At 37.6% G+C, this 18,418-nt stretch overlaps 2 protein-coding genes across 5 annotated transcripts; one reads left to right on the forward strand and one right to left on the reverse strand.

The window, feature by feature from the left end:
- The first annotated feature begins 4,196 nt into the window (after positions 1-4,196).
- Positions 4,197-12,903, forward strand: tsen2 (TSEN2 tRNA splicing endonuclease subunit). Of its 4 annotated transcripts, none has more exons than XM_088636851.1 (13): positions 4,197-4,435; positions 4,869-4,938; positions 6,625-6,859; positions 6,938-7,004; positions 7,355-7,394; positions 8,344-8,902; positions 9,244-9,321; positions 9,688-9,738; positions 10,084-10,222; positions 11,112-11,148; positions 11,461-11,572; positions 12,283-12,372; positions 12,585-12,903. In XM_088636851.1, the coding sequence occupies exons 3-13, from the start codon at positions 6,671-6,673 to the stop codon at positions 12,642-12,644; spliced, it is 1,422 nt and encodes a 473-aa protein (XP_088492977.1). In that variant the 5' UTR covers positions 4,197-4,435; positions 4,869-4,938; positions 6,625-6,670; the 3' UTR covers positions 12,645-12,903. The 4 variants fall into 4 exon arrangements, with proteins under 4 accessions (XP_088492977.1, XP_088492975.1, XP_088492978.1 ...); XM_088636849.1 differs by having other exon boundaries at positions 4,872-4,938; XM_088636852.1 differs by lacking the exons at positions 4,197-4,435; positions 4,869-4,938 and adding an exon at positions 5,986-6,060.
- Positions 12,904-13,481: 578 nt separating this feature from the next.
- LOC148662100 (MKRN2 opposite strand protein-like) lies at positions 13,482-18,407 on the reverse strand. Its single transcript, XM_088636854.1, has 4 exons — positions 18,205-18,407; positions 17,217-17,266; positions 16,315-16,477; positions 13,482-15,869 (listed from the first exon to the last, which is right to left on the reverse strand). Exons 1-4 carry the CDS (start codon positions 18,405-18,407, stop codon positions 15,638-15,640), a joined length of 648 nt encoding a protein of 215 aa, XP_088492980.1. The 3' UTR covers positions 13,482-15,637.
- Between the last annotated feature and the right edge of the window lie 11 nt (positions 18,408-18,418).

Raw genomic sequence — 18,418 nt, forward strand, 5'->3', positions numbered from 1 at the left:
AATTGAAATATTCTGAAAATAATGGAAGATCATGTGTACAAAGTTAAGTGCCAAACAAAGCAAATAACTTAAAAATCGGGAACTGAAGGATGGAATTTGTTTTTTTCTCAGCCATTTGTCTTATACTTTCATGGAAAGTCTAATATGGATATGTTGTATATTCTGTTTGGTTTTTCAGAAGTTGAAAACCACAAAAAATCTTATTTTTCTATCTTGGAGTCTAATTTGCTGAATGTGACACTGAGCTGTGTTACACCCAATCAGTCATGTAAAACCAATGGGATTCTAAGGTTAGTTGCATCAGAACTGATATAAGATTTTGGATTTATTTTGGATGAGACCGGCTTTTTAATTTAGAATCGGTTCAGGGCTTTCAGGATCTTGTAAACTTCAAGCACTGAAAACGAGCCCAGGCTATTCTCCAATGGCATGGGTGGGAAAGAGAAAGGCGAGAGCTAATTGGTTCTTACAAAGAATGTTGCAAGTTGGCAGGTGGGCATTCTGGACCGGAGCCTGTTACTTATGTGTTGATGATGATTAAATGGGTTATGTCGTGTCAGCATATCCTTACTTTGTTAGCGCAAATTCTCAGATGACCTTATCCTGCCAGGATTTTATGAAGAGTCTGCCAAACAATAAAAAAAGCACAGAAGTTTTTCTGTATATGAAAGAAACTTAAAGGAGTAACCTTAAACAACACTTCACATTGGAAATCGTTGAAAAACAAAAAAAAGATTTACTGTGTGCGTTTGCAATATAAAACAGCTTCATTTTCTACAATTCTATAACTTTGCAACTGATCTCTAGATATTTCTCAGGGGGATTCTATCCATATTCTAGCTGATATAATGTGCCTGCTCAAAATGTAGAATAATGCTTAACATTACATGAACTGTTAATATTCATTTAATGTTTTATCTACTATTGAAATGTGCTTTTCTCTTTTTAGGGCCTAAATAATAGATACAACATTTTCCTAGATCTTTGCCTTACATTTTGTTTCAGGAGCATTGATGTAACTTCAAAGGAAGAAAGAATTAGATATATAGAGTAATCCATTCCTTGTAGAATATTCAGTAATGTTAAACAAAATTTTGTTTAAATGATGCTATATAAAATGTGAATATGGTCTTCTGAGGGGATAGCATGAACTTTATATGAAAACATGTTGCTTCAAGTGGTTAAAACTAAGCAGATTTATATTAGGATTCATTAACATTTACTTTTAAACATCTGGAATACAAAATCATCTGGACAAAAGCTTGAAAGCAGCAGTTGTTAAAGATTATTTAAAAATGGTTTATTGCAACTGATGATTTGTACAATTTAGCTATAAAGCATACTGACATTGCTTATAAAAACATTTGTCTGCCTTTTTTAAGCATTGTACTGTCATCTTCTTGTGCTTTTTACGTTTGAATGTTTAAAATGACTGATGACGAAATCAGAAATAGAGGTGTGTCTGCAGTGTGTGAGGCAACAGTTCATGAACAATGCATATCTCCCAGCCTGAAGCTAAAAATGTACCACTGAGCTGTAGGTACAAAAAGTCATGTGACCTTTTTTTTTCTCGCTACAAAGGAATGTAGGTAAAAGTACAACATGTGACATAGTTTCATGCAAGAATTTCTAAATTTCAATAAAGTCTTAAATTAAAAGGGCATCTTGCATTTCTGCTCATTTTTTTTTAATTAAACAGTCCTACAGTTTTGATATATCCATCCATTTTAGCCATTCAAGAATGATCCCCCAAACCTCCCACACTTCTGATTGGTTTAACCAAAGCAAAAAAACGTTTTTGTCTGAGAAACGTCTGTAGACGAGTTTCCCCAAGTCAAGTGGCAACACACTATTGACATACCACTGCCGGGGTTGTAGTTGAGATTATTTGTCTGGAGATCTCATGGTGAAACAGCCACATCTGCAATTTTTGGGGTATCAACAAGCTTTACAGTGCCATCGCCGCCAGCTCTCCCACTGGGCACAGGGGAGCTTGTGAATAGTCAAACAATGAATTTTTCTGCTGGGTGCACAGCTTGGAGGAGCCTTTTTGTCCCTTTACATCACAGAAGCCATTGCTGTAAGCCTGGATGGAAGGAAAGAAATGCACATTCCAGTTTGGGTATGAGTGAAATGGAAAATACCAACCAAAAATGTTCAAAACAAACAAACAAAAAAGAAATAACTTGGGATAATAAACTAAGGCCTGCTGAGAAGATTCAGTTTCATGTCACCATGGAATTGAGATGCCTTTTCTCGCTCCTTATAGTTGTAATTAACTGCAGTACTAAGTTATATTCTTCTCTCCGGTGCTTACTCATATCTCCTGCATTCCAAGCTGTGCATGAAGAACTAGCATCACCTTAATAAAAGGTTGTTACACATCTACATGACAGATGCTTATTTCTCTTTTTTCTGTATTTTCTGTATTTTTGTACATGAGGTACATGAAATTCTTTCCAATCAGTTAAAAGAATAGTTTACAGTAGATGGGTTAGTAGAAGTGGTTAATAAAATAACTAAAAAAGCAAAGAGCGAACAGTTCAGGTGGGTAGCTGCGTCAGCATGCGTAGGCTGCAAAGGAACAAGTCATACTGTAGGTTTATTCCATGCTGAAAAGAGAAGACAGAAAACACAACGTTTCGGCCGTGGAGCCTGAAGAAGGCTCCACGGCCGAAACGTTGTGTTTTCTTTCTTCTCTTTTCAGCATGGAATAAACCTATGACGTGTTCTTAAAGAGCAAACAGGGCTAGCACGTTTAGTATTGGTTTGTCATGTGGTATAAACCCTCCACAACATCCATTAAATATTTGTTCTGACGTGGCTACCGTCTGTGGCAGTAGAACAGCCCCTGAGGTATGCTTTAGGTGCTTCTTTGTGAAGGAGTTGAAGAAAGTATCACCATGGCCACAAAAGCACCACAGGAACTTCTCTTCAATACAATAACCCAGTTCAGCCTCCCAGCCTCCCACACTGCCTGGAAAAACAGAGGAAAGGAAAGCTGAGGTACACACAGTTTCTGCTTTTAGAGAAACATGACTAAGAAATGGTCTTCCTTTCATCTCAAGCACCCAAATGGGTTTGCAGAAAATTCCCATGTTTATAACGTGAAACATTACACGCATATCAGACAGATGTAAAACTGTGTCCACAGACACCACATGAATTTACAAAAAAAACAGTTCAAGAGCAGGGGATTACAAAGCATTAGATTGATTAAAAACAAACAGAAACAGGTATAATCATTTTGGGAGTCTAACAAGCCTAATATAAGAAATTCAAATGGCATTTTCGAGAGCAAAATCTGTATTGCCAAAAATCCTATTGTAACTAATAGAAACAAAGACAAAATATGTTCATATAATCATTGGATTTACATCACTGCTATTAAAACATATACACAATTCACTGCAGGGTGCCATAACAAAATGACAACTCCTTCTTTGAAAGCATTCCTCATCTTCGAGAGCATATGAGGAGCTGAGATGAAATGTTGGAACCTGTTTTTTAGCACAGTTTACTGCCTGATGGTAGCTCCATGATTTGTTTGTTTTTCCCTGTGGCTGTTATGAAAGCCTGATATCCCAGCAGGATTCTAGTTGGGGTTCCTATTTCTTAAATCATAAACTTGTTCTTGTGAAATGGGAGGTCAGACAACAATTTATTTCAAGGCTGAGTAATCAAATTCTTTGGCTCTTTCGTACACTAGCTGGGCAGAGACAGGGCTTAGTGATGACAAACAAACCGATCAACACAACTTGCGGTCACTGCACACTTCAATTCTTGTCTTTTCACTTAAAGTTATTCATACAGACATAGAATGACACAAGTAAGAGGAAGAAGTGGTATAGGACATACAAACTATACACAACACTATGCATACATCTACCTAAAAATCTGTACTGAAAAAAATAATTATAAATGTGTTTTTTGTACATTAGCATTTCTGTTAATTGACCTGACATCGAACATGCTCAAAGGTACGAGCGGGACCTGATGAGCATGTAATGATACATACTTTTTACCGCCACGATGTGAATTACTGCCTCGTAGTTTGACTACACGTTGTGTTCCAGCAAACAGTATTGAGTTCCTGTCTATAGTAAATGTGCTTTAGATGAGACCATGTACAGTAGCAGATATAGATGGTACCGCTGGAAAATGTGAGACAAATACACCGAGAGCAGACCCTGGATAGGCGAAGAGGGAGGCGAGAGCGGGGCAGGCGATTTAGCTGCTTGGCCGAGTCTTGCCTTGCTTTTGAAGCGCAGCTACAGTATAACCGCTCAGCTGTGCAAAACTGCAGGGTCTGATGTAGCCTGATATTGGAGATCCATCGACAGTTAATTGATCAATCCGAACTGCAGACCTACAGTAGGACTTGACGGGGAGTTTCAAGCGGGCAGGACCAGACGAAGACATTCGCAATGAGCCGGTGGGTGAACATTCGTAAATAGTTTAGACCTTGTTCCTCCTAAATGATTGTTTTAGCGATGAGTTTAAATTAAGAATGTTGAAGTTGGTTGAGGTCGACTTTAAGGTAGGTTTTAAACATTTTAAAAAAGATTGGGACTTTCTAAAAGAATGGAAATGGAAATGGAGTCCTCAGCTAACTAAATAGAACAGCGTCTTGTCGATAATATAGCGGGAGGTAACAAGAACAATAGATTTTCTAAAGTGCTTTTACATTTGAATATCTACATCCTTTGCTTTTAAATATATATACATCTTGACTGTCTGGTTTTTTATTACGTGAGAGACATTGGTGCTATTATTGGAAAACAAAACTTCCCTTCTCTTTTGCGGTATTTATCAAAGAAAGTGACACTTTGTACTTGCTCATTAACGCATTTTTTTTTTCAAACCAGCAGAGATGCCAGTCACCATCACATCTGCCCACTGCTGACAAACCGCCAACACTTCACTGCAGAGGGCTAGGTGAGACAGGCTGCCGACAGTAAAGTTAACCACGCGTTCAGCGAAGCGTCTGGTACAATTTCCGACTTCCCAGGTCACAAGATCAACAGGAGGTCTCTTGAAAGCTGAGGCAATAGGCGCTATGAATTAAGTCATGTAAAGGAAACGTGTATTACCCATATGGTCCTCGCTCAAGTGGTAAAACCATATACAAAATATTTCCTCCTATTTTGCACAGCGCTTATCTTCCCCAATGATCACAAGGTATTTTAAATTCATCCATACTGAACTACTGCAGTACCCACCTTGGTGACTCACGAAAGCCTGCAACAACAGTTAAACTACTGTACACAGGTCACTCTTTAGCTAAATTCGAAATATAATTTCATTTAACCATAAAGGCGCCCTAACCTAGTGTTAGTGATTATGTTTTTTTATTATTTAAGTCTAATTTATGTCTTCATGTCTTAAGTAAACTGAGATGAGACTCCTTAAGATATGTAATGTGAAGATATGATCTACATAAACGTCGTTTTTTCGATTTGTTTGAAACTGCAGACTTTTTTTTAAAACGTCAGGCAGACCATAGTACAGCCGTACATTATTGTACAGAACCTCTATTTTATCGTGCGCATTTGATGTTTTTTTAAACAGTCTGATTTTACAAAATACTTCTGTGCAATTCTGGAATAAATCTTTATTCGAACACAAGGCGGCGCAGTGTTTCGGAATATGTCACGTAACAACTGTATCTTGACGGAATAATCAAAGTGCTTTAAACTCCTTTTTACATTAGCTGTGATAAAATAAGTTTACTCGTTTATACGTATGTGGCTTATATATACTGAGTGAATTTTAACAACTACATTTTAAGTGTCTTCGTATGTAGCGTATTTCAATTACTTAGGCATCCCTTAAACAATGGAAATCAGAATACCATACGTGTTCTAGACTAGAGGTATCACCAAAAACGGCCCCCATTTCCAATGTATTGCTGTTTGTCTTACCAAGGGCTAAAATTGTTGGCCTTTGTTTAAACTTTTGTTAGTAAATTGCTTTATAAAAAGGAACCAAGTTACAGAACTACACGTTTCCGATCGGATACAATGTTGTGTAGCACATATTTCTCACGTGTGTAGCAGAGTAAGTTACGTTTGGTACTGTATGTATTTTTTTCTGAGGACCCGCTTACAAAACGTGTAAGTTAACTGTAGCTTTACGAAGCTGTAAGAATGTGCTGCATTGGGTTTTCGGTGTTTTTGTATTAGTACAAGGAACAAAGTCAGTTATTTTTTGCTTATTAATTACGGATGTCTGTCAGTTTCATTCATTGCATCTGATACGAGGATACAATGACTGGCTGTAAGCGGAACACAGCTTAATCGTAAATTTTAAAATGGAAAAATATTTTAAGTAGAATACTCGCAGAAATGCATTTAAAACCATTGAAATGTCTGTGCTTTGCTTCTGATGAGATCATTTCAACTTGGTGAAAACTGTTAATAAATAAATTATATTCTTGCGTACTGGTGAGGTACAGTATACACAGTAGCTTACAACTATTTTCAAATAAGAAGGAAGTAGCTTTGATGTGTATCGTAAGAAAACGTGTTCTAGAGCTCTCCATATCATGAAAGCACCAAGTAAATAATAACCTGTGCAACACTTTAATGTTTGCTTTTTTCATTTCCTGTTATCCTACATCAGTCTGCAAGGGAATTGAACTAGGTCTCTAGTCAAGAAGCACTGTGAGATGACAGAAGCCGTCTTTCAGGCGCCTAAACGACGAGCCAGGGTTTACGAGTCCTATGCGGGTCCATTCCCTGTGACAGTTTCTGCAGACAAAGGACAAAATAAGGAATGCAGGATCTACAGAGCTGAGATTGTAAACCAGCATGTCCTTGTGAGAGATCCCGAGGATATACAAGCCTTATATGGAAAGGTGTGTACGATGTTTATATTCTCTGATTACTTTTTCATCAGATTGGTTTCTAAAAATGGTTTCCTGCTTGTTTTGTAGGGTTATTTTGGGAAAGGTATCTTATCAAGGAGCAGACCTGAGTACAACATTTCAGACAAGTGGCAGAGTAAGTTTTGTCCTGGGGATGGGAGGTTGATTCTCTCCTGTGTGACTTTAGTGAACGATTTCAGTTACAAACAGGCATTCAGATTTTCTCAAGATGAAGTGAGGGTAGAACCCTTTAAAATAAAATAAAAAATAAAATTGCTCATCACTACAGTTGGAGGTGTTCCCAGTGCTTTTGAAAATACAGTTCGTTACCTTTTTACCATGCATTAAATCTGGTTATTGTTTTTTATGCAATGTTTGGTCTTCTTCAGGCACCTAAATGCACTTTGACAGGATATTTTCCCTGTCTAAACTAATGAAGGCAATCCAACTTACTGTTAATTGTTTTATGTTGTATGTTCTTCACAGATCTTGGCTCTAGAAGTCTACCTGTAATTTCTTCCTCCAAGTAAGTTTAAATTGCTTTCCTTTCATTTGTGTCAACAATCTTGAAAAGCTGAGAAGAATTCTAAAAATGTTTAGAGATGATAATAAAATTATGATGAATTCCCCCTTTCCTCCATTTCTAGTATATCCCACCCACCTGTATCCAAGTCCTGGGCACAGGGGCCTGAGTATCTAGTATATAGTTCTAATTTCACCTCTAATCTTAATTAAACCTTTTTCATATAAATTCAAATACTCTTTTTTTGTAGACATTGGTCTGTAATTGAAATGTAAATGTATAGCCAATAGAATTCCGGCCCTGAAGGACTGTAGTTGACAGTCCAAACTGTACATAAAATATAATACAGTACTGTATATGTATTATATATAGTATGTGTGAAGTAACAAAAGATAAAACACAATTTAGACTTTAGACTTCAGAAGGGGGAGGCATGGTGGCACAGTTGTTAGCTTTGCTGTCTCGCAGAGCTGGAGTACTGGGTTTGCTTCTTGACTAGGGGTGTTATCTGCGTAGAGTTCCCCTGAGTGCTCCGGTATCCTACCAGTCATACTGGATTCTGGGAAATTTGCCCTGGCTATGACTGTGTGCATGTCTGTGTCTGCCTCGTGATGGACTGGCGCCCCCTACAGGGTGTCCCCTCCCTTCTGCCCATTGCCTGAATTGGAACAAGAGGTTAGAAAGTGGGTGGACTTCCACAAGGCCTTTCTGTGCACTATTTTCTCTTGAGTGGGAGTTTAAACTGTTAGATGCCTTAAATGTAACCTGGTAAAGAAGATTCTAATTCTGTATATTTTGAGTGTGTAAAAAAAAATAAGGTATTATTATTCAGACCTGCTCTGTTTTAATATTATTCCAATTCATATGGAAATTAAAATAAAGTATAGGAGTATCACTGCTTTTTTAAATGTGAGAAAGACATTTTTTTTTCCTGTTTGTATTGTTTTTCCAGGTACCAGCTTCATTTAAATTGGGCCCAGGATATTTTGCGTGAGCAGGGCCTGGATGAAGAATCCATTCATCAAGCCCTTGAGAAGTACACACACCCAGTGGACCTGGCTGAGGCTAACAGGGCTGGGCTGGGGAATGGCCTTGAACAGACAACGGGCAGCACCTCTCAGGGAAATAACGGAGCGCTGGGAGCCCCAGCCTCACCAGCTGGTCGCAGTTCAGACAGCAGGCAGCCGGATCGGCCCGAGTGTGAGGCGGCGTCTTGGAGTCCGGAGAAAAAGAAACCCAGGAGACAAGGGGATCCTTGCTATGACCCGCTGGCGGACAGCTACTCGGATGAGCCTGTAGAGGGAGATAGGGAGGACCTGAGCCTTGTGAAATGTGATAAGCACGATGACTGGCTTGTGCACTGTGGGTGCAGGCTGAAGGACAGGGTGATGGAGACCAGGCCAGACACGCGTAGCCCCTCCTTCTCCCCTGGGTACGAATATGTACTGGTGAGGGAGGAGGAGGAAGAGGAAATTCAGTGCGCGGGGGAAAACGAGAACTCCCTTTCCAGTGTAAATATCATCATTTCACTTATTTCGGATATTTTTCTGGGCTTAAAGAAAAATGTAAAATTGTCTGATGTTGAGCTGAAAGCCCTACAGTTTAAATAGACATTTGTGTAAATCTTGTTGATCAATTTGGGTATATAAGTATTATAAAAACATTCTTTACACTTTTTGGGTTGTTGCTCTAATTCGAATTCATTCTGAGCAAAAGGACATCCATGACAAATAAGTGTGTGTTGCTATCTGGCTTCTTAAAAGGAGCACAGGACTTCAACCTTGAAGGTCGTGGTTAAAATCCTAAATGTTAAGTCATACTCTGGCATTCATCTGATTTTTTCTTTTTACAGTCTCAAACAACTGAACGGTTTGTTTGGCGAATCAACCCTTTTAGGATTATTGAGTATCTGCAGCTGAGTTTAGAAGAGGTAAGCTTAAATTTATCTTCTATTTTTAAACTTTCATTTAAAGTAAGAGATTGTTTGTCATAGCTGGGAGGATCATTAATATTAAGAAGGAGAAAACGTTTAGAAGAACACATATAACCCTCTTGTATACAGATTGCTTTTTTTCTTTAATACCGTTTTCAGTATAGTACACCCAGTATGTAATATACAGTATAATGAATTGTGTATATTTCTAGCATTGTTGGTCTAGGGACAGTCACTACAATTATTCACAACTGTGCTCTCCACACAAATACTGGTGATGCCTGAAACACCGCTTTAAGGATTTTTAGAGTTTATCAGCCTTGGAATTTCTAGGGTCTGTTTAACATTTCTGTTTCTGTGTAGGCCTTCTTCTTGGTGTATGCTTTGGGGTGTTTATCCATTTATCACAATGGGGTAAGATGCCCTGATTCAATATTACTTCCTGTGCATCTTATAATGTGAGAGAAGTTATATAAGGAAAGATTTGTTTGTCTAGTATTTTAAATCTGTTTGTTTCTTGTTTTTGCCATCATATTAAAGTGTGTGATAGAACTTTGAATCTATTGCACTTAATACTTTACATTCATTGTTTGTAAATTGCCTTGGATAAAAATATTAAACAGATAAGACCATAATAATAATTGACATTTAAAAGAGATTGTGTGCTCATAATGTATTAGAATCAAATGTTTTTAGTTATGTATTTGTAACTGATGAGAGGACTTTTTTCCATTTAGTGCTCTTTGGTTTCTTGTTTAGGATCCCTTAACAATTCTTAATCTCTGGGAAATATTTAGTTCAATCCAGCCTAGCTTTCAAACGAGTTATGTGGCCTACCACTACTTTAGAAGCAAAGGATGGGTGCCAAAGATTGGAATGAAGTATGGAACAGATTTCTGTAAGTATGTTATACCTTCACTAATGTTCCTTCACAGTAGACATTAATTTTGTTTTTTTCTTTCATTTTTAATTCTTTATAGAACTGGAGGAGTGTTGTGTTTGGGGTGTACTGACAGTTTTAATAACTGACCAAAGTACCCATTGTTTTTCTCTAACTAGTCTCCATATCTGCTCAGTAGCTGGGTTCTCACAATAGTGAGACATTCTCACAATGGGCAGGTGTAAGGAGATTTACAGCATATCAGTTACGTGGCTATACAAACTCTCCATAGCACTTAGAAATATATGGAAAATATGTAATGATAGTTCTCTATATTGTAAAGCTCCAGAGCGAGTCTCTATTACGGGCTGTCCAGGGAATCATTTTGTGTACTTCATTACTTCCCACTGAATTTTATTTTAGGCTTAATCATTCTCATATATTTTCCAAGAGGCTTAAGTAACACCTTGAGTTGCGTGTTGAATAATTTATCCCTCCTAAGCAATGCTTTCCTCATTGTCCCTTAACATTTGTCTCCTGCCTTTTCGGAAATGTAACTGATTCCCACTGACCTACAAAGAGGGTCATTGGTTTCCTCGTATAGCGAAGTAGGGCAGCTCTCAGGGTAGTCACCTCTGCAGAAGTGCAATATCATATAGTGACCAGTCTCCTAAAGGGTTTCTTTTTCCGTTTTTCCTGGCTTTTTTTTTCCTCATTAAATATCCTATGAGCTAAGCTTATATTATATACATGGTGTACATATGCAATTTTAGTTTTGTGCACCTAAGACAATTATAAATTTAATCTCAAGCAGATTCACATTCCATGTTCTTTGAGAGAATAACTGTACCTCATTCTGGACTTTTTTTTTCTTCTTTCCTGGAACATATTGATTCCTCCTTCAAAGTGCTATATCGGAAAGGACCTCCATTTTACCATGCAAGGTTAGTTTCACTTCAGAATTCTCTGTATATTTAGATTGTGCATGTAGTCCATGACACAGCCCTCACCAGAGAAGGCAGCTTGAATACTGAAAACGGAAAATGCATGGATGTAAATCATAACTTTATATGTAGCAATGTAACAATAAACATATTTTTACATCTGTCAGTGTATTAGAGTATTATACTCATAAACAGAGATTCTTATAAATCTACAAGAAATGCAAATTAATTGAACAGTATGCTTTCTGGTTCTTACAAAATGCAAATTGCAGTAATGAGGGTGCTTACAAAATATGCGGTGTGTCTTTCCAGCTACTCTGTTGTTGTGGAGAAAGCGGATGAGACATTTCAAGGGTCGGCTCTGCGGCCTTTCACCTGGCGATCCCTGGCTGCTCTAAACAGAATCACAGGCAATGTTTCGAAGGTGACTTTGGAAGCGTGGCAAAAATGCTCATTGAAATAAAATGTGCAAGTTAGTTTGCAAGATGTATTTAGGGGCTTTCGTGAAGACTTCATTATCCCCAGATAGTTCCTGGAAGTATCTAGCCGAGATGATACACAGATATTCTCTCCTAGTCCCAGAGGGCTACTGTGTCTTCAGGTGTCTGTTCCACTCTGGACACTTGGTGACTTATTGAATAATCAAGTATGTTCTATATTACCATAGTGTCCAGGTCTTTACTCATTGAGGATTTTCAGTTGTCTGTAATACCATGTGTGGTTCAGGCCTCCTGGACCAGGAATGAATATGACTGCCCTAAGATATCCATACTTTTTTTCCTTTTGGATATAAGGTACCTTAAGTTGCAGACCATCTGGTCATGTCTGAAAACTTCACTTTTATAGAATGAGTGAGCAAAGATGTGCAATCTATTAGTTGTCTTAGGTTACCTACTGTATAATAAACTATACAAATAAAACAAAAGGCTGGAAAACGAAAGAAGTAAATATTTTTGCATGTCTCAATTAAACACCAATATTTAGATTACAAATATATTGGAAAATTACAAAACATTTTTTAAAAATATTGTTATCTTTAAGCTATTGCCTAAAGATAAAAGCTGTTTTGTTATTAATTTAAACTTGCCAGCCGATAAGGCATTTTCTGATACAACTTGCTTCAATTGTTCTCAGGAACTGCTGCTATGCTATGTCATCAGGCCTTTGGATATGACAGAAGAAGACATGTCCACCCCTGATTGCATGAAAAGGATCAAGGTTCAGGTGGGAAGATTTCTATTCCAATTTAAATAATCCTTTCAGGATCAAAATAGGTCCTTTTAGTCTAAAAACAGAATTACTGGTTGACGGGCATCTCTCTGATTAAAGGAAATACCGAATAATGAGAGTTACAGAGAAAAGGATATCTCTGTGTAAATCTTGCAGTGTTTCTTATGAAGAGATTTTTTTCTTATTAATGTATTTTGATATTTCAGGAGATTATTGTGAGCAGGTGGATATCTTCTCGAGACCATACAGAACAAGAGGAGATATAGCTCCGAAGTAATAACTGCGGTTCATTTCAGTCAACTCTGAAGCTCATGTGAGATACAACTTTTCCTGATGGCGAGCACACACAAAAGCATATTTTGTCTGTCATTTTTCACATTCCTTAATGTTTATTTAAAATAAACCCTGTTGATCGGTTCTTAGTCTGAGTTTGTTAAAAATTGTGACATTGTATGAGGATTGTTTATATGTCAACTTGCTTCACTTCTGTGCAGGCCAAATGCATTAAATTTGTGACAAAATGGTCTTTTTATCTAAAGTCAAGTTGAGATTTCTGTGTTTGTTTTCCATTTTCAAGCTTGAAAAATAACTGTTCGGGATCTTAGGAGAACCTACAGTATTATTTTTGTGCTTGAAGTAAACTAAATTAAAACAAACTGTCTTGTTACCTGTGTTAATGTTAGAAAAATACTTAAAAATGCAACAGATACTGGAACCAATAGCATTTGTTGCATTTTGTAATGTTTCTTTCTATGTATTAGTCTCAGGTTTTCTTAGTAACTTATAATCACCAATTAGTAAAGACCTGGAAACAAGGGTAAACTAGACTGAGGGAAGTTAACTCAGTAAATAACAACTCAGTGGATGTTATTGATTCAAATAACATTAAGAATGCCAGAAAGCAGAATCATCCTAACAGAGGTCAAATTCTTCTTTTGTATATATAAAATCAAAGGTAGCAGCCATTTGCTGCTGTGTAATCCTTATTAGGGCTCAGTTTAGGGAAGACCAATGGAAATCAATGCAATGAGTGTACAATTGAATTTCTTCCATAGTGCTTTACATAAGTAATTATAACTGCTTGCCCTTAAAAAAGAAAGATATTCCTTGTAAATTGTTAATTTTATTCTTATACATTTGAACACATTTAGTATAGAAAAAACAATTGGAAAATCAAACTGACAATTAAATTAAAATGCATTTTTTGTGCAATTCAGTGTAAAACAGATGAACATTTGTGAGGAAAAGACAAAACAAGGTTATGAACAAAACATAGTTTACCTACACTTCTGCTAACAGGAAGGTATCTTGGTTTCAGCATATCCTGGACACTTTATCTCTCCATCTATATTTAATAGTAATCCGTTAAGCCTAATTGACCATTTGAGTGAAATCACACTTAATTGGTTTGAACTCACTCAACGGAAACTTGTGAAAACTGATACGCAGTTGGAAGATTAGGAGAGCTGCTTGTGCCATAAGGTTATTCATTGTCAAAACACACATGCCCAGTATATAGAACTCAGGTGTCATTGTAGACAACAAACGAACCCTTACTGTAATTTTAGAGCTTTGTGTCCTTCATGTGTGAAGTGATCCGAGGATAGAGGTGAATTACTGATCATAATCAAAACTATCTCCATCGTGTGCAGCTTTTTTTAGAAATGGACCAGCTTTTATTTAAAACGGTAAATTCAAAACATTGTCATTATTATTTAACTTATATATTATATTAACATTATTATGTTATATAACTGTTATTTTTAACTAGGAAGTTGCCTATTTCCAATAAGCCTGCTTCTTCAGTCTGTGGTCTTTGGAAAAAGAAGAATTAGATCTTTTAGCCATTTGCAAATCAATAAAATTGTGGAAATTTCCTATTTTCCTCCCCCTCATAGCAGATAGAATGCTGTACAGAGAAAATTAGGTATCCCAGATAGAACACTGTGCTTAGAATAGAATACATTAAATTTTATTTCAATATAACGGAGCACCTCAAAATACCATAAAAGTGAGCAGATATAACTATTTGTCTTTTTGATGAAACAACTTGCTCAGATGACCAGACTGTGGTGTTTGTATGATTGCTAATTGCTTCTTTCACCATACCTCACTCTCCTTCCAGCAACGCTCCTTGATGCATGACAGTTCAGCGGCTCAGCGCTTCCTTGTGGTGACACTCAGTTGTATTTTTCTTTTGTTGTGTACGTTTGCCACCTTTTTTACTAGCACGGGACAAAGGCATTGCTACAGAAAATTAACTGCATCCTGTTTCAAAAACAATCCTAAAATAACTTCAGATCCATGTCATGTCATTTGCCTACCCAAGCAAGCAATGAGCGCAAGACAAGGGTACACCAGTCCATCGCAGGGCCAGTGCAAGCCAGTCACACATGGGGACAATTTGGAGGCCACGGTAAAGGCAGAGGGGGGTAAATTTGGCCCGGACACCGGGATAACCCCCTACACTATCCTGAAAAGCCTGGGGATCTTTAAGGACCACTGAGAGTCAGGACCTCGGTTTAACGTCTCATCCGAAAGACGGCACCCACTACAGTATAGTGTCCCCGCCACTATACCGGGGGCTTTATGACCCACACTAACACCATTTCCAGCAGCAACCTTAGCTTCCCAAGAGGTCTCCCATCCAGGTACATGTATGATTTTATTCTGAACAGTTTGAACATTTTTGAATGACAAATTAAAAAGTGACCCGGCTCAGAGCTCTCTGTGCATCCTAGCACAACTGCATTGTGTCTTCATTTCAGCTGCTCTTTCTGCTTGACAATGGAAGCTGCAGTATCCAGCCTTTTACTTCTACATGTTTCTGAAGCTCAGCAGAAAACCACAGTTATCAAATGGTGTCACAGAACCATTGAAAAATAAACTGAATTCTGCATACTTCTTACAGTATTGTGAAGAAATTCCAACACATGCACTCAAACCTCAATCAAGTCACACACCTCTTGCCCTGTAATTTATATACAGTAAAATTCCTAATATTGCAATGGCCTTCAGAGAGAGAAAAGGCATCAAAAACTAATTAATTCCATATACATGTACCATTTTACAAACCGTAAATACAGTAACATAAAATTCCTGATGTGGGAAAAAAAAACACTTAAAGCACGTGTGATGGAGCAGCTGGTGGCCTGGTGTCAAAATTGAAGGACAAAATTTCCCTCACCTTTCAATTAGCCAAATGTTTTTCAAATCAGGCCATTTATGTTTTCAGTGAACCACTCTGAGTCAAGCAGGTTCAGACGTAGCTGGTGTCATCTCCTTCTTTCTGAGAACCATCCACGATGTAAAAATAGTTTTCAGAAATTTCCTGGTAGAGGGTGATGTACCTGGATGCTCTCTTGGTTCTTGGAAGAACAAACTTTTCTGTGAATTCAGTCTTGCTCAGGCTGCTCTTTCCCTGTGTGGCCAGCACACAGTTGATAAATGTGAGAGCATATGTATAGCAGTTGTGCTCTGTTTCATTGTATCTGTAAAAGATAAGGAAAAGTTATCAAAGTAAAAGAAACTTCTTACTTGATTTTGTTATTTTGTATCTTTTTATGTACATTCTATAAAACTATTTTTGAAGTGTCTCATACACAATGTAAAGCTTAAACTTAACTCCTCACTATAATCTCAGTTTCTAAATTTTGCAAACCCTATGAAACAATATTTTGCCAAACAACACATTAACAGAAGTGAAGAGGAAAACAAACATTGAAACTTATGAAAACATGTAAAAGTTAGTCTTTGTTGAAATGGCAAACATTCTGATATTCCATGTGTTGTGCTAAATGTTTCTTTGTCTAAATTAAACTGCAGTGAATCAGTCTTTCTGCATAAACTCCCATAGTCCAACTTTATTCATGTCACTTAGTATTTTGAAGTAGTGTGGATTTTTCATTAAAAAATCTGTTTTTTTTAAAGCAATACCTTTGTGAATGCCACATCTCTGCGGAAGAGAACTGCTCCAGGTAGCAATCCCACTGATTTATCAAACTGTACATGTCAGGCTGGACCAGGGGAACACTGACAGACTGATCCCACCCCAGCTCATCTCTACAGATGCCAGTCTCATTGTAGTTATAAACTACACCTGCAAGGAACACACAGATCTTCATGCAGCCTCCGAGCTGTTGAGTGTTTTAAATGTTAGTAATACACGTGTTCATACACTGAGAACAGTACAGGTGGCTGAAAGTATCAGTATAAAAATGTTAATATACTGCTTTTTAAAAGGTAAACCCCTCTAAATTGATAAATGTATTCCAATTGCAATATCTGAATGAAATAAAGTAAGAATTAAAACATTTCTAATAATAAGGACACCATCTACTTTTCATAACTTAGCAAACTGTTAAGGACTCCATTAGATATAATGACCCATGGATGATTTGCATTTTTTGTACACATTATGTAATAGATGAAGAGGTCCTGTTGTTTTGAATGCAAATCAAAAGTTAGGTTTCTGTGAGATTATGTAAGCGTTATTTAGGTAGTCATACAAACTGACTAGTAACCTTTTGTTTTCCATTTTTTATAAAAAAATGGGAACCTATTGTAGGCATGATTACTCCCCCTAATAATTTCATAACCAAATGTGACCTCATCCGCTTTCGAAAGCACTTGCACATCTTTTTATCTGCTGCTGCCTGCACGTAAATTATTTTCACACTGCCGTTGTCCCATTTCATACTCCTTTCCCACTACTGCGTCAACTACAGAACATACTAACCCACTGAACTTCTGCAAGTCTGAAACTGTTTCCTGTGATATTCCATCACTGTGGAATAAATTCAATAATTGTGGTGCATTCAAAATACACTGTACAGTACCTTTAGTGTTGGTGATTCCAACGTGAAGATCTGATCTTCCGTCATACTCTCTGTGGAAGTAAGAAACTTTGAACAAAACATCGTAGAAATAACTACACGTTGTGAAAATTGACAACTCACTCAAAGCCAGCTATGTTGCTTTCTGCTACAACTTTTCACCATTCCTCATACATCTCAATTTGAGAGGAACAACTGATTTTTTCACGTTGTTTTTTTTTTCATTGGAATCTTCAAAAACGTGATCTGAACAGCTCAAAGTGTACCTTACGTGACCACAATATGTACTGTTACAGTACTAATAGCAAATCCGTCAAAGTTGCCAGTCAAATCCAAATTACTCTATTGTCCCTTGACTAGTGTTTTTTTTTTCTTCCCTCTGTCTACGCGTTCATCCATTTAGAAGGGTATTTTATTGTAAATACAAAATGCAGATGTACTGGAATTCAACTGGTGGACTTGATAATGACTAAATTATTTCTACAACACATTACCGTCCCATTTGACAAAAACGACAGGTTATTTTGATTAATTTCAAAGGACGTGACCCTGGCATACGGTACAGTAGACGTCTGAATCTGCTGCAGAACACCTTTCGAACAGGGTTCTACAAAATGTTGGGGAAAAAAATCTTGAACAGAAAAATCTGAAACGTCCTGGCTCTCTCTGAGAAATCACAACTGATGTCTTCAACTCGAAGGCGATAGGACGTGGACTGTTCTTGCCGATGTTCAACGAAGCAATTAACGGAGTATTGTTCATTTAATATAAACTGCTTTTTTGTTGTTGTTGTTGTTGTTGTTGTTGTTGTTGTTGTTGTTGTTGTTTACTAAGGAGTTAATTGCGGCATACAGTGCCTTTGAACAGAACATTCAGTCCCTGAAACAGAGGTTGTGCTCATTTTCCCTTTTCCCTGACACACGCCTGTGAGTGAATCACGGTCGACAGAAAACAAAAAAAAAAATCTTCCGCACCGCTAAAACGATCTCACCTGAGAAATTCCCCTGTCGTGGGCTTGACGAGGAACGAGCACTTGGCTCTCTGTCCGCCCGCGAAGGGACTAGGGATGCTAACCGGTGCCTCTTCAAACCGCCGGCAGCTCAGACTTTCGCCGCACACGGGGCAGTTCTCTGGGACGAAAAAACAGTAAATCTCCTTGTCACAGTGGTGGAATTTGATAACTGCCTTCTCCATTTGGAGCAGAA

This window comes from Lepisosteus platostomus, chromosome 6 (assembly GCF_059453375.1).
Source record: "Lepisosteus platostomus isolate fLepPlt1 chromosome 6, fLepPlt1.hap1, whole genome shotgun sequence".
In the NCBI taxonomy this organism is placed as follows: domain Eukaryota; kingdom Metazoa; phylum Chordata; class Actinopteri; order Semionotiformes; family Lepisosteidae; genus Lepisosteus; species Lepisosteus platostomus.